General features: G+C 46.5%; 1 protein-coding gene across 1 annotated transcript in view; it reads left to right on the top strand.

The window, feature by feature from the left end:
• The first annotated feature begins 10,538 nt into the window (after positions 1 to 10,538).
• SF3B2 (splicing factor 3b subunit 2) overlaps positions 10,539 to 13,752 on the top strand; it is a 374,355-nt gene continuing 371,141 nt past the window's right edge. The window contains exon 1 of the mRNA XM_078660758.1: positions 10,539 to 10,785. Coding sequence (XP_078516884.1) covers positions 10,650 to 10,785 — 136 coding nt within the window. The 5' untranslated portion in view covers positions 10,539 to 10,649. The remainder of the gene's footprint in view (positions 10,786 to 13,752) is intronic.

Here is a 13,752-nt window from a genome sequence, read left to right as displayed (position 1 = left end):
TTTATGGTGGTCATTTAGACCGTGGATATTCCAGGTCCAAAATACAGTGTCTGTCATGCTGTGTTGGTTTGGGAAGAGAGGAGCGCAGTGCGTAGAATGCGGTCAGGAGCTTAGGATGGGGACGCATGGAGGTGCGATCCGACTGAGAGAAGGATGATTGGTGGAGCAATGTAGTGTGTGCAATAGGGCCAACAAGCACCAGCCTGGGTGGGTAGCTGGGCATTAACGAGGGAGCAGTTGCCACAGGATGGATGACGGCAAGTGGAATTGTACCCAAGAGAGTGGCCTCAGAAAAGTGCACCATGCAATGCACAGAGGCGTCGCGGTAAGCATGTGTGCCGGTGATGTGGTGCAAGCAAGATGTCAACAGAATATCCAAATATGTAAACAACATAGCCTCAGAAGGAGGCAGACCAACCCCAGGAACCCCCCACCTCCCACCCAAACAGAATCCCCACTCGCATTGACAAGCAACAACATAAGATCTGCAAAAAAACAACAAAATGCATACAATCAAAGACAAAAGCGCCTCAAAAGGAAGACGCGAATACTCAATATCCACCCTCCCTCCACCCACACCAACCCCCCAAACAGGTTGAGAAACCACCCACAGCCACAACTTGGAAAGGGGGAATCAATAGCAAGAGTGGGAATAATTCAGCGGAAGCTTGGCGTCGCTCAGCGTACACCCCTGCCGGAGAAGGCAGGGTGCCCAAGCCAGATGTGGAAGCAGACTTAAGAAGGCATCACAACATTAAAGAGGGACAGCTATGCCTGGCTCCCAGGCGTAGCAGCAGGCGGCGAACATTCAAAAAGTTAAGGAGGCGCAAAGCGGACATGCCAAACAAGTGAGCAAACAGTCATGGAGGGAGAGAAAACAGCCATGGGCAAGTAAGAAGATCGAGTCAGTCATTATCGCTGAGGTTGGCAGGGGGGATTAAAATGCCTGTGAGGGCCAATTGTCAGCAAATTGCAGGGAGTGGATCTCGGTTACCTCCGGTTACTTCGGAATTTTGCACAGTGTTGTCAATGTGATGTAAATTTTAAGTCACGAGCACTTATCACTTCACGCACTTTCACCTTTTTGTGTGAGCACCAGGACTAGCTCCTAAAAAAAGTGGATGATACTCCATTTATGATGTTAATAAATGTGATGTAATTTGTACAACCTTGTGTCCCTTCATTCATTGTTTTTCCAGTCCTGCAGGGATCCACTTTCCGCTACTAACCTAGATGAAGGCTATACCTTAAATAATAGTAGCTCTGGCTACCCGAGGACCTAAGTGACCTCCCCCAGGCCGCTGTTTCTTCAACTACACATATTACCCCTGGTCTCACTACTGGGGTACACTTGTTCTCTACACATACACTAATTAAAGTGGGCACCTTGTACCAGTCCACACGACCCTTATGATGTATGAGGTCAAAGAGAACCTTTATAAAGCTATGCTAGTGGTAGCTGTGGAGAGCAGCCTTCAGGCTTAATCTTGAAGGAATGTAAAGCAACTTGTTTTACCAGAGTATCACCTCCTGAGGGACTAAATGAGAACCATACAGTAGTTATATAAAAATATGTATTTATTAATATAACACTCTCTACTAGTCTCTACATGAGATTAAGGCACAAATCACACAATACTAAATCAATAGAACATTCGTAAGTAGCTAAATACACAGTGGGCTCCAGGGGGAGACCGAACCTTATACTAAAAAAAATGGTATAACAATCACGACTTGACTAGACACAGGAAACCTTTGTTGTTTTCAGTGGAGAGCTGCAAAGAAGTACTGCTGCTGGGAAGGTGAAGAGTGTCCTGTGGAATCCAAGCATGGATTCTAGGTGAGAAGAACCTGAAAGAAGAGGGGACAGAGTCTGGGTCACTTCAGGTGACCAGGGGCTCGGTAGTCAAATGCCCACCGATGTCAGGTGCTTCAGGTGCAAAGAAGGGCTGCTTGACTCTGCAGCCACTGGGACCAGGAGATGTCAAGGATGACTAGGGTCTGGTTGTGAGCTGTCCCACAAAGGATGTCGAGTGCTGAGGGATCGATGTCCGGCTGGAGCACTAACAAGCCTTGGCAAAAGTAACCCACAGGGTCAGAGTAAACAGGTTACAGTGTGGACCAGCAAGGGGACTCTCCAAGCAATGGGGAGTTAGGGCACATCTGGAGCAACCAGGGAAGCCCAAGAACAACAGGGTGAACCTCACCAGGACCCACAGATCAATGGACCAGTGATCGCTAGGAGACCTTGAGCGAAATTACAATGCACCAGCCCACAGAGCACTCGGTGAGTGAAGACTGGATATCCTCGGTGTAAATGTTGCTCAGGGTCAGGACTATATGGAATGCAATGCACAAGCTTGGGAATTGTCAACAAGCATGTCCACTTGCAAATGTAGGCGGTGTACAGGGGGGGGGGTTGCACAGTCCCCAAGAGGGATACTGATCTCAGGATCACTGAGAGGTCAGATCTACCTCAGGGACCTTTGGGAACCCACCTGTGTTGCTGAAATCTTCGGAGTCCTCAGGGGCTCGGGAGAAGTAAACCGGTCAGATGCGTTTAGATGCCTGCTTCTGCAGAGGAGTAACTCCTTTACTCCAAGGGAGATTCTTCAGTTGTCCATCATTGTGCAGACACTCAAAGTACTTGGTTTCTTCTTAGCAGAATCTTGTCCAGGTAAAATCTAAAGTCCTTAGCCAGGTAATCCACTTTACACCAATGGGAAAGGGTTAGACATATACTGGGGACCCTCCTAGGGAAGGGGCAGGACAGAGGGGTCGCTACACCCATGTTCTTTGTCCAGTTTCGCGCCATTGCAGGAAACAATGGCTCCCAGAACTGGTTTGAGCTGGACTATGCACAGGGATACCAAATGAGCCCCCAGTGCAGACTTTCTGGCACTCTCAGAGTGCACCCACCCAGCCCCAATACGCTAAACCTTGTCTGGGAGGTAGTCACACCTCCCTGTGAAAGGATGCCTATTGTCATGTCTTCCTCTGCTTGGAGCTTGGCTCAGCAGCAAGAGAGCAGAATCGTGTCTGTGGCTGGCAGCATCCATTTTGTGCTGCCCAGGTCGAGAAAGCTGGTACTGAGTAGACCGATGACCCACACATGTCCCCTTTGGAAGGGTGGAATTATACCTCTCATACCATTTACTGGTGTGGAGGTATGATTCCAAGGTGTTTGACACCAAACACAACATGTTTCTAAGCAGCCGTTTTAAAGTTAGCATTTACTGCGAGGTTATAATGCACTTAGACCTATATGTCTGGCTGCAATGCAGACAACCAAGGAGAATAGTCTCCGAGGGCTGCAGAGGGGCTCGGCTCATGCAGGGTCACCCTCTCATGTAAAACCCAGCATCCTGCCTTCAGAATTGATAAGGCCTGCCATAGGGGGTAACTGATAGTTTTTAAGTGTAGTTATTTAGATAGATGTAATGAACCTATTTCTAAGTAAGTGGTACAAGCACCAACTTACACAGGCTGCTGTAGCAGGCCTGATGTGTTATTTTGAATGGCCTCTCAGGAGTAGCATAACACATGCTTCAGCCCATGGGAGGCCTCAGGGGTGCCTAGGCCCTGGGTACATGGTGTGCCATATACTAGGGACTGATAAGGGTACCCCAGTATCCAATCTGGAGTGTACTTAAAGTACATACATAGCAATTTAAGGGAGAAAGCAAATAGACTGGGGTCCTGGCTAGCAGGATCCTAGTCAGACTAGTCCAAAAACAGTGTGACATCAGCAAAAGATGGGGGTAACCATAAGAAGCAGATACTACTTTCCCACAAGCCGGAATTCTGGGCCAGCACCAGAGTGTTCAAAAAAGAAACTGGGGGGACTCCTAAAAGAACGGTCAGGTTCCTATTAGAATAAATAGGGGGGGAAAACCTAATAATAAGGAGGTTTGCAAAAGGCCCCAAAAATAATTCTCAAGGAAACAGTAGTAACCAGGTCCAATCTAAGTCAAAGAAGAAAGGGTTGTTTACAAACAGACAGGGAGGTTTGTCCCCCAGAGTACTGTGTGCTACAAGTATGGGTACTCCAAGGGAGACACCAAATGTTCCAAGAGGACACAGTCTGCTACCAATGGGTAGACACCTGGGTCTGTGAGTGTAGCGCTTGGGGAGTAGGTGGTCCCAGTTAGCTTTGGAGAGCAGGCAGAGATTTCCCTAGTGACTCTGGGGGCTAAGGAGATGGTACCAAAACCCCATGTGCCTGAAAATACTTCTAAGTATAGGCAGTAGGTCACCATCAATGGGTAACAGTTGGAGGCTCTGCGGGACACAGGAGCCAGCATGACTTGTGTAAAGTGTCAGCTGGTGTCCTCAGAGTGGTCCTCCCTAACACATTCCACCAAGTCATAGTCGTAGACAACAGTGAAAGTCATCTACCGGTGGCTACGGTTCCCTTCAAGTGTGTGGGGGGCTGTCTCAGGCTCTTTAAAAGTATCTGTGAGCTTGCCATCCCTGTAGCTTGTCTGTTGGGAAAAGACCTGCAGTGCATAATCTTGAAGGAGGTAGAGCTCAAGTCACATTTGGAGACTTAGGGATTGCCTGAATGGGAATGTATAATCACAAGGTCCATAGCTGCCCGGAAAAGGAGTCAAGGGTACCTGGAGCATGGAAAAATGACCCAGGGAACTGCCAAGAAGAGTAAGAGCAATGGGTGTGGGAAACCAGTACCTGAAGTTTCTGCTGTACACAGTGACAGGACAAGTGCGGAGGATGCTCCTGAGCCTACCAGGGAGTACATTGCCTACCTTTGTAACCTTGGTGACCTGCCAGAGCTTGCTGCATGGCAAGTTAAGGGTTTGCCCAACAGGGAGGAATTATGCAAAGTGCAGAGAGAGTGGCCCACTGCAGGTGGGGACCTCTGGAGTTCATATTTTCTAATCGGAGAATGACCTCCTTTGCAGTGACACTATGGTTCCTTAACTTGACTTATGGTGAAAGACAAGACCTTCACCAGACTTGACGCCCACCTCTATTGCCCCCAGATGAAGACTGCCTCACATGCATTCTGTAGGTCCTGTCCCACCTGTAGGGCCATTAAGAAAGTCAGGGGAAAAGCTCAAGACTGACCTGACCCCATTACCTATCGTTTGCACTCCCTCTGAAAGGGTGGGCATCAACATAGTCAAAACCTTGGGCACCAAACAGCCTTAGGTAACAGGTTCATCCTGGTCTGATGAACCAAGCCATCAGCTACCCAGAGACCATCCCTCAGAGGTTGGTGACTGCACCTGCGATGACCAGGGCCCAGATGGGGATTTTTACATGTGTGGTGTTCCCCAAAGAGGTAATATCTGAAAGAGGCACTAACTTCATGTCAGCGTAAATGAGGTCGATGTGGGATAAGCGTGGCGTGACTTCCAAATTCTCCACACCCTATCACCCCCGACAGCAACAGGCTTGTGGAGAGATTGAACAAGACCCTTAAAAGTATGAAATGGGCCCACCTGAGCCCATGAGACATAAGTGGGATGTCATCCTGCCAAGCCTACTATTTGTCTACAGAGAGGTGCCATAGAAGGGGGGGGGGGTCAGTCCATTCAAGCTCCTCTATTGTCACCCTGTTAGGGGACCTCTCATCCTTGTGAGAGAGGGGTGGGAGAAATCTCCCAGGAAAACCCCTCAGTATGTGGTTAACTACACGCTGGCCCTACACAACCAGAGGCATCGATTCTGGAAAAAGGTGACGGATAACTTGAGGTGAGTGAGGAAGTCATGAAACTCTGGTATGACCAGAAGGCCACTATGACAGAGATTCAATCTGGCCACAAGGTGTGCGCTATGGAGCCTTTGGAGCCCAGAGCTATCCAGGATCGCTGGAGAGGCCCATAGGAGATGAAGGAGCAGAAGGGGGATTGCACTACCTGGTGAATCTCAAGACCCCTAGAAATCCCTTAAGGGTAAGCCAAATAAACCACCTAAAACCCGACTTTGAGAGGTGTGAAGTCAACATACTCTTAGTGACAGATAATGGGGTGGAACAGGTGAGTGAACCTCTTCCTGACCTCTTGTCTGCACAGGAGCATGATGGGCCAGTAGGGGTGTTCTCTTTCTCCTATTCTGATCCCAGAGCAACAGAGTGACTGTCTCTAGTTGTTGGGGCAGTTTTCTTTTCTATTTTCCTTCACCCCGGGGTTTACACATTTGTGTACCCAAGACATAGACACTGGAGACAGTCCGCCAGTCAAAAACAAAATTTACAGGCTGTCTGATAAGATGAGGGCCAGTATCAAAGAGGTAGTCTCCAACAAACCTGTGTATGGGGTGACTGAGCCCTCCAACATTCCCTGTTTCAGCCCATGGTGCTGGTACCCAAGGCTGCCCTTCAGAGCACCAATCCAGAACTCAGGGTCAGTGTGGACTACCGATTATTCAATTCCATCACTAAGACTGGCATACACACCCCATACCCAAACCTGATGAGCTCATGGACAGGCTGGGCGCCACCAAATTCCTCTGTACTTTTGATCTTACATCAGGGTAGCGGCAGGTTGCTCTGACTGAGGGGGCAAAAGAGAAGTCTGCATTCTCGACCCCAAAGGGCCACTTCTAGTTCAGGGTGATACCCTTTGGCTTAGAGAATTCGCCTGCCACCTTTCAGAGGATGGTAAACAAGGTCCAAGCTGGGAAGAAGGCAATCTTGGACACCTACCTAGACAACATAGCTTGTCTTCAGCTCCAGCTGCAAGGAACACCTGTACCACCTCCATGAGGTGCTTCAGGCCCTGCAGTAGGCGGGCCTGACTATCCAGGCCAGTATGTGCCAGATAATGCAGGGTTTGGTGGTGTATCTGGGCCACATGGTGGGCTGGGGCAAGGTGCAGCCCCTCCAGGCCAATATTGGGACTATCCTGGCCTGGTAACCTCATAAAACACAGACTGAGGTGAGGGTCTTCCTGAGCCTCACATGTTACTATTGGAGGTTTATTAAGGGATATGGCACCATTGTTGCCCCCTTAACAGAGCAAGCGGACTTCTAATAAGCAGTCCAGAAAGGTGATCTGGACAGAGGCCTGCCAGGAAGCCTTTGACAGCCTTAAGGAAGTCATGTGTACAGGCTCCTGACTTCTTTACGGAGTTTATAGTGCATACAGACGCTTAAGAGCAGGGCATAAAAGTTGTCTTAGCACAGTTAAATTAGTAGTATTGTTTTGTTTAAAACCTCCTAATTTAACTGGCTTTTGCTGGTTGTTGCTTTTTTTGTACCGGCCGGGACATTAAAATACAGGTGGTGCTAGTATAAAGCCAGTCAAGTGGCAACCCTTCACAAAATACGGGGCAATGGGTCAGCTTCAGTCATCGGCTCTCTTACACTGTAAGTAAAGACATTTTGTTTGATCGCATGTACACATCTCCCGAAAAAGACTTGGTAAAGTTGTGGGCCAATACTTTGAAAACGTATTTTTTCTTCCCATTCTTTACACATTTTAGTCATACTTTTGTGTTTAAACTATGTCTACTAGTTATAGTAATTTCAAGCCAATAGTGCCTTTTCTTCGGAAACTAGGAATTAAATTTCCTTGTAATCTACATTAAAACTAAAAAGGCTTTTTATAACCTTCTGTTGTAGGAAGCACCCAGTTTTTTTTGTACTGGCCAAGACATTAAAATAGTGATGGTGCCAGTATTAAAATGATCTGCAATGGTTACTTATTTTTGTACATTTAAAAAAAAAAATGTTGGCAGATTAATTTAGCGCAAACTTGACCCGAAGGTATTGGAGCGCTTTAAATGAGCACCAGTTACGTTACACAAGGACACATTCATTTTTAGGTCGAGTCTAGAATAAGTGGGCAAGTGCTGCTCTGGTGAAGATCTGCTGTAGTTCAGTACGTGAAGGAAGCTCCACCCATTCCTCCACCTAAATTTTTCATTGGCTTGTGTATTCGTCCTTCCTAAATGCTGCCTTTAGATACGTTTATAGGCTTGTTAGTCCCTCCTTATTACGGCCATGTCGTTATTTGTATCCTCCCATGGCTACTGGCCCATTTACTTCGAGTGCTACACTGTACCTGTTATTTAGACTGTGAGCACTATTTTCTTCAAGGAGGTTCTCCTACTGCCTTCTTTACTCCCCCCTCCCTCTCGTTGTCCCGGCCTCCCCCCCCCGGCCCGCACTCCATGCCATAGCCCATATGCTGCTCTAACGGGGCTTCAAAGCGCTGGTGAGTGAGCGGTATGCTGCTCTGACGGTGCTTCAAGGTGCTGGTGAGGGAGCGGTATGCTGCTCTGGCGGTGCTTCAAAGCGCTGGTGAGGGAGCGGTAAGCGTGGATGGTGGGAATGGCAGAGAAGTAAGCAGATGTGTGTAAGTTCATGTTTAGCTTTTTATAGCTCTAAAGGTACTCTTGGGCCGCTTCACTATACCAACGAGTACTAGTTAAAAGGCTATATGATGTGTCATATATGTTGACTGTGTTACCCAAAGACTTCTTCGTAGCACTGAGGGGTAAATGGAGAAGACATATAGAAGACTGTGGTTGGCATGTAGAATGGGGGCTGGCTGGCAGGCTTGGAGTTGGAAGTGATGGCAGGTAGGGTGTTGGTGTGAGGTGGACTCTGGGTTAAACAAACCCACTTTCACCAATCCAGTCGTTATACAAGATTAAACTTTTTAATGTTTATTTTTTTTACGTATTAACAAGCTCCTGGTGTATTGAAAAAGTTGTTTTGGTTCTGCTTCCGAGTGTGCACTTTTGTCAAAAGGAGTACTATTTTAAATGCACATGTTGCTTGATAATATATGTCAAGTCTTAACGACTTAGTTTTCTGCTCAAGTTATTTGCCCGTGGTTATTTTCTTTTGGTGAGCCGTTTGATCTTAATGGTCTTTTTACTACTGCGTCGAAGGGCTGTGAAACAGTGATACCTGAAAAGAGTTTGGTGCTTAACACTAAACTTTCTTGAACAGAAGCATCATGCACTTGTCAATGCTTAGGAACACAGTGAGCATTATCTGTGTTGTAAGGATACTCTTTGATCATTGACTACCTGTATATTTCTTGACTTTGCCCACACGGCAAGCCAGTTCGATGCTTGTTTTTCTATTTTTGCTTATGGGTATTGAATAGAACATAATAGATACCAAAGTTTAGTCTGTGTTGTACAATGTTCGTACTGGTTAGGAACATACAGTATACATAACTGTATATGGACAAACAAGACCATACTGATGAGTTATGTTATTTTTCCAATTTTGTTTTTGACACGTTTGCTTGGAGGAGGCTGTCTCCTCTAAGATATATCCCTTTAAACATCTGATTTCTAATTGCGTGTTCTATTCTGCATTGTAGTTGGGGTAAATGTTAGCTTGAAAAAGGTCTCAACTGTACCCGGTGTATAATTATTTGCAATAAATTCCTGATAATGGGCCTGAGCTCTGCTAAGAGCTGGGAAAATCTGCTGCCATGGCTCAGTGATCCAGATTAATTCATAGTCTTGAATTGCTACCAACCAGTTTGCGAACAGATTTACTAAGTATCCCAGTACAGAGTCTATTGTTGTCTGTTTTCTATGCCATAGTTTTTCCAACCTTTGTGCTCAATGAAACCTTTTTCAGTAGCAAGATAGGAGACTTATTCAAATGACAACAACATGACTCGGGGGTGATAAAAGCAATGTGGGATTTCACAGAATGCTTCAATTCAAAGAACTCCAAGGCTTTTCACATCTGTTAATATGAACAACAGTCAGACAGGATCACATATACTCAGCATGTCAGTTTAATATTGATATATTGTAGGGCTCATGGCCAGGTTTTAGTTAGATAAGTGGGTCTAGACTTGAGGGGCTTCATGGGTATTTTCTAAAGAGATTTTTTTTAATTGCCAAAGTACAAAGCTGATAGTAAGACCCAACAAGCATTTGCAATGCAATAGGTCTCGCATTTACGCGAAAATAACATAAATAAAAGGCATTGTCATTTACAATGCCAATAGCCTTACCTTAAACTCGCGTAAATGCGAGACTTATTGCATTGCAAATGCTTGTTTTTTTGGTAGGCACAGGGAGATTAGGTGATTTGCCCCGAATCACACAAGATGATAAATCGACCCCTAGGCTCAAGCCATTGTTTCCCAGTCACAAGGTCGGCTGTCTAGCCGTGACACCATATCCTCTCCACCATTTCGGTTGCAGTCATAAGGCTGCTGCTTGTAGGCGGCAGTTTTGTTTTATTTGTGGCACAGACTTGTAATAAAAAATAATGAAAACATTTAATTACCGCACTAGTCTGTTGGCTTTTCCAATTATTGACAGTTTATATATTGTAAATATGTCTATTGAGTACCCAAATGCATTAACCGAAGAAAACCAATAAGAAAGTTTAAAGCTTTGCTTTGTTCCAATTAGTAACTGCTTGCAAAAAAGAAAATACACAGTGAAGCGCGATGCCGTAATGTTCGTTTGATAACATTTGCAGTCTTTCTTCTTTGGCACCGCGGTCTTAGTGACTTCATAAAGCGAGCGTCTTTCTTCCTTTTCTCTTGCCCGGATGTAGTGGTCACTTCCGTAATTTCCGTTTTCTATTTCGTGTTTAGCGCATGCGTTCTTGAAGTCAACTTGATGTGGTGGCCTACTGGTTTGGATTATTGAAGCACGATTTGTAAACTGGGTTGCGGCCGACTCAATAAACCATGTCGTCGGACGGGCACCCAGGGAATGATCCGAAGGGCGCAGGGTCTTCCGTGGAAATGCAGCTAGCAGGATATGGCAACTGGAGTGGGGCAGAGCTGCAGACTAAGCTGGCGGAGCTAGGAGCCCCAAGCCACGGTAAGGAGGCAGCTGAAATAAGGTGGGAGGGTGCAGGTAGGGGATGTGAAGGTTGGGTGCATGAGGTGGTTAATGAGAAGGGCATGTTAGGCTCGTGTGTGGGATTAATTGAAATTGAGCATTGGAGTTTATGTCTCTGGGAGGAATGTCTGCCAGTCCTGTGATTTGAAATTTAGTGTTACTTAAGTGCTGCAGTCTGTAGGATTACGTTACAGAACTTTGGATCTTCAATGAAAGGTGGAATTTAGATGGACTTATTTCTGCCGTCTTAATAAGCAGAGATCTGAAAACACAGTGCGCCTGACAAGTAAGAGCCTGTTACTCGTCACGGAACAAACGAAATGGCCTATATGTCTACACCAGCAGAGCCTCTCACCTGTGATAAGTATCATGAATACCAACCACCCTCTGTTCGGTCGGTCTCCTGGAAAAAGGGAACGTGGTATGAGAACATCAGACTCCACTGTAGTGGAGTCGGCAAAGCGAGGGAAAGAACTGAATCACTACGTCCAGACAACTCACTACAAACCCAACATTCACAGGAGTAGGATTTGAAACCCTTGTCCCTCTTTGACAGAACACCGCAGGGTACAAACACCCCTTGTGTAGAACCTTTGAATGAATCACAGTTGTTTGACGCAGTTACATCTTTGCACCCCATTTGTAAACTGGTCTCAGCTAGACTTCTTTCCTTTGTGGTCCTTTTGCAGTAGCTTGAGTTGGGTATGCTTCTGTTCTGGTACAACATAAATGATATCTAAAAAACCCTCCGTTACTTCTTGGTCTGTCTCATTAAGTACTTGGAAAAGCCTTGTCCTTTGTAACTCGATGAGAAGAGTTGTGTTTGGCTTTAGACCCACTAAGTAGGGCTTGGATCTTTCCCGGTCACTGAGGATAGGCCCTCTGCAGCTCCCACAGGGCATCCCAGGAAAATCAGATTAGCACCCTGATAAAACGGCCTTCTTTTTTCTTAGCCTGTTAAAGATTGTTGGTTGGAGTGATACTTTTAGTTGACAATGCAGCGTAGTGTTTACATTTAAAGGTGTCTTTAGCACTTTCCAAAGTATACATTTTGCATGGTATGAAGCATTTAGAATTGTACCGTTTGTTCAACTGAGAGCCGATGGAGGACATTTAGTCCTGATGAAGTGTGTCGTTGACTTAAAAATGGGACAAAGTGGTGTGTCTGGATTTGAACTGTACTCAGGTTTGACGTTTTTTGGTGTGCACATATAATGGATGCTGGCAACACTCCCTCTTGTTATAATTAATTGTCTGTTTTTAGATGTTAAGTACAAACAGAAACAAGTTCCATAAAATGCACATGGTTGTCTAGCATACAAGTCCCCCACTCTGTTGCTGCCCACTATCTTATGTTCTTACAATGTAGTAAACTATTAGATTTTTCTGGTAGATTGTGCCAAACTCATGAACAGATCTACTAACCAAAATTGGGCTTTAATGGTACACTATTGGTTGCTAACTTTTGAGTGTACGTCTTCCTCTTATTTCGATGCCAGCAGTTCTATGCTGCATACACAAAAGCTGAGCGAGTGAAAAAACTAGAAATCGGTTCTTTACAGGATAATGTTTCAGACTTTGTACCGTTTCTTAACTCTACAAACACCCTCCCACACACATAAAAATTAGCATTTGCAATGCAATGGGTCTCGCATTTACTCTAGTTTGAGCTATTGGCATTGTAAAGAAACCGGTCCTAGGATGCTTGTTTAGGGAGGGCCTGGCCTGGCAGTTCAGGCTGGACTGTTCCCATGGGGAGCAGGGTCAAGACTGATTTCCATATGGCTGGGTCCAACCTGGAATGGCATGGGGAGCAAAAAAACGACAGATTTAAACCCAGATCTCTGCCCTGGAGGTGCGTGTTTGACATTGTTCAGCATTCTGTCCATCAGTTGTTTTTTTTGCACATGTACAAACTGAAACATGCCACTAGACCTGTACCCTGCCGGTCAAGTACCCCATGTGCAACTGTCATATAACACCAGATAAGTGCAGCTCCACATGACACCAGACCTGTGCCCTGCAGGAGATGTGCCTTTCTACAACTGCAACATAGCACCAGGTACGTACCCTGCAGGGGATGGAGCATGTTGTAGAATTGCCTAGCAAGAGTCCTGGGCTCTGCAGGAGACGTGTCCCTATAGAACTACAACATGACATCAGACCTGTGCCCCCGTACAACTGCCACGTGCCAAAAGACCCGTGGAATACCAGAGATGGGCCCGTCATGGAACCGCTGCCAGTTGTGCCTGATGGCCCTTCGAAGCCTTTGCCCAGCATGTGTGCCAGAGTTAGCACTTTATAACATAATGTTAGTAGCTCTGTGTCTGCCCCCCTGCATGAGCGCAAGGCCTCTTTAAATCCAGATAAAAGTATAAGGGGAGTGGGTTTAGAAATGGCGTGCCAGTGTGCCCGGGCCACCATACAGTGAACCAACCACTCTATGTGATTACAGCGGATTATGTCCGGTGCACACCGGTCCGTCAGGGCAGTCCACGCCTGTCGCAGCTCAGGGGCGAGGGAGGGGGTGCCATTTCCTGCCCTCTACGTGATTGAAGCGTGCAGCCTGGCATTAGGTAATGTCAGCGGTATGTTTAGCGCTATAAAAACAGTAAATGCATTCATACATGAACAGATGTTATCAATAAAAAAAGAGACAGGGAGTTGGTTTCTGTAGGGGGGGCATGAGGAAACCATAGGTTTAAAGTTAACACTTTTTTACTGCCCCCCCCCCCCCATCACGCACACAAGCAGGAACAGGGAGCCCCTGTCTGAGCGCTCTCTGCGCTCAGCGCTATAGCTGGGCTCTTACCTCCATATACAGGGGCCATCAGTACAGGGAGGGTTGTGCTTCATGGCAGGTGCGAGGCGAGGGGGCAGGATCGGTCTCCGCTGCGGCTGCAGCCCCGGCCTCATCCAGCGCTGCTGCCGCCCACAGTGCAGGCA

The sequence above is a fragment of the Lissotriton helveticus genome, chromosome 9, assembly GCF_964261635.1.
Source record: "Lissotriton helveticus chromosome 9, aLisHel1.1, whole genome shotgun sequence".
In the NCBI taxonomy this organism is placed as follows: Eukaryota; Metazoa; Chordata; class Amphibia; order Caudata; family Salamandridae; genus Lissotriton; species Lissotriton helveticus.
The sequence above is the reverse complement of the archived record's forward strand: the minus strand, read 5'-3'. Positions and strand labels throughout refer to the sequence as shown.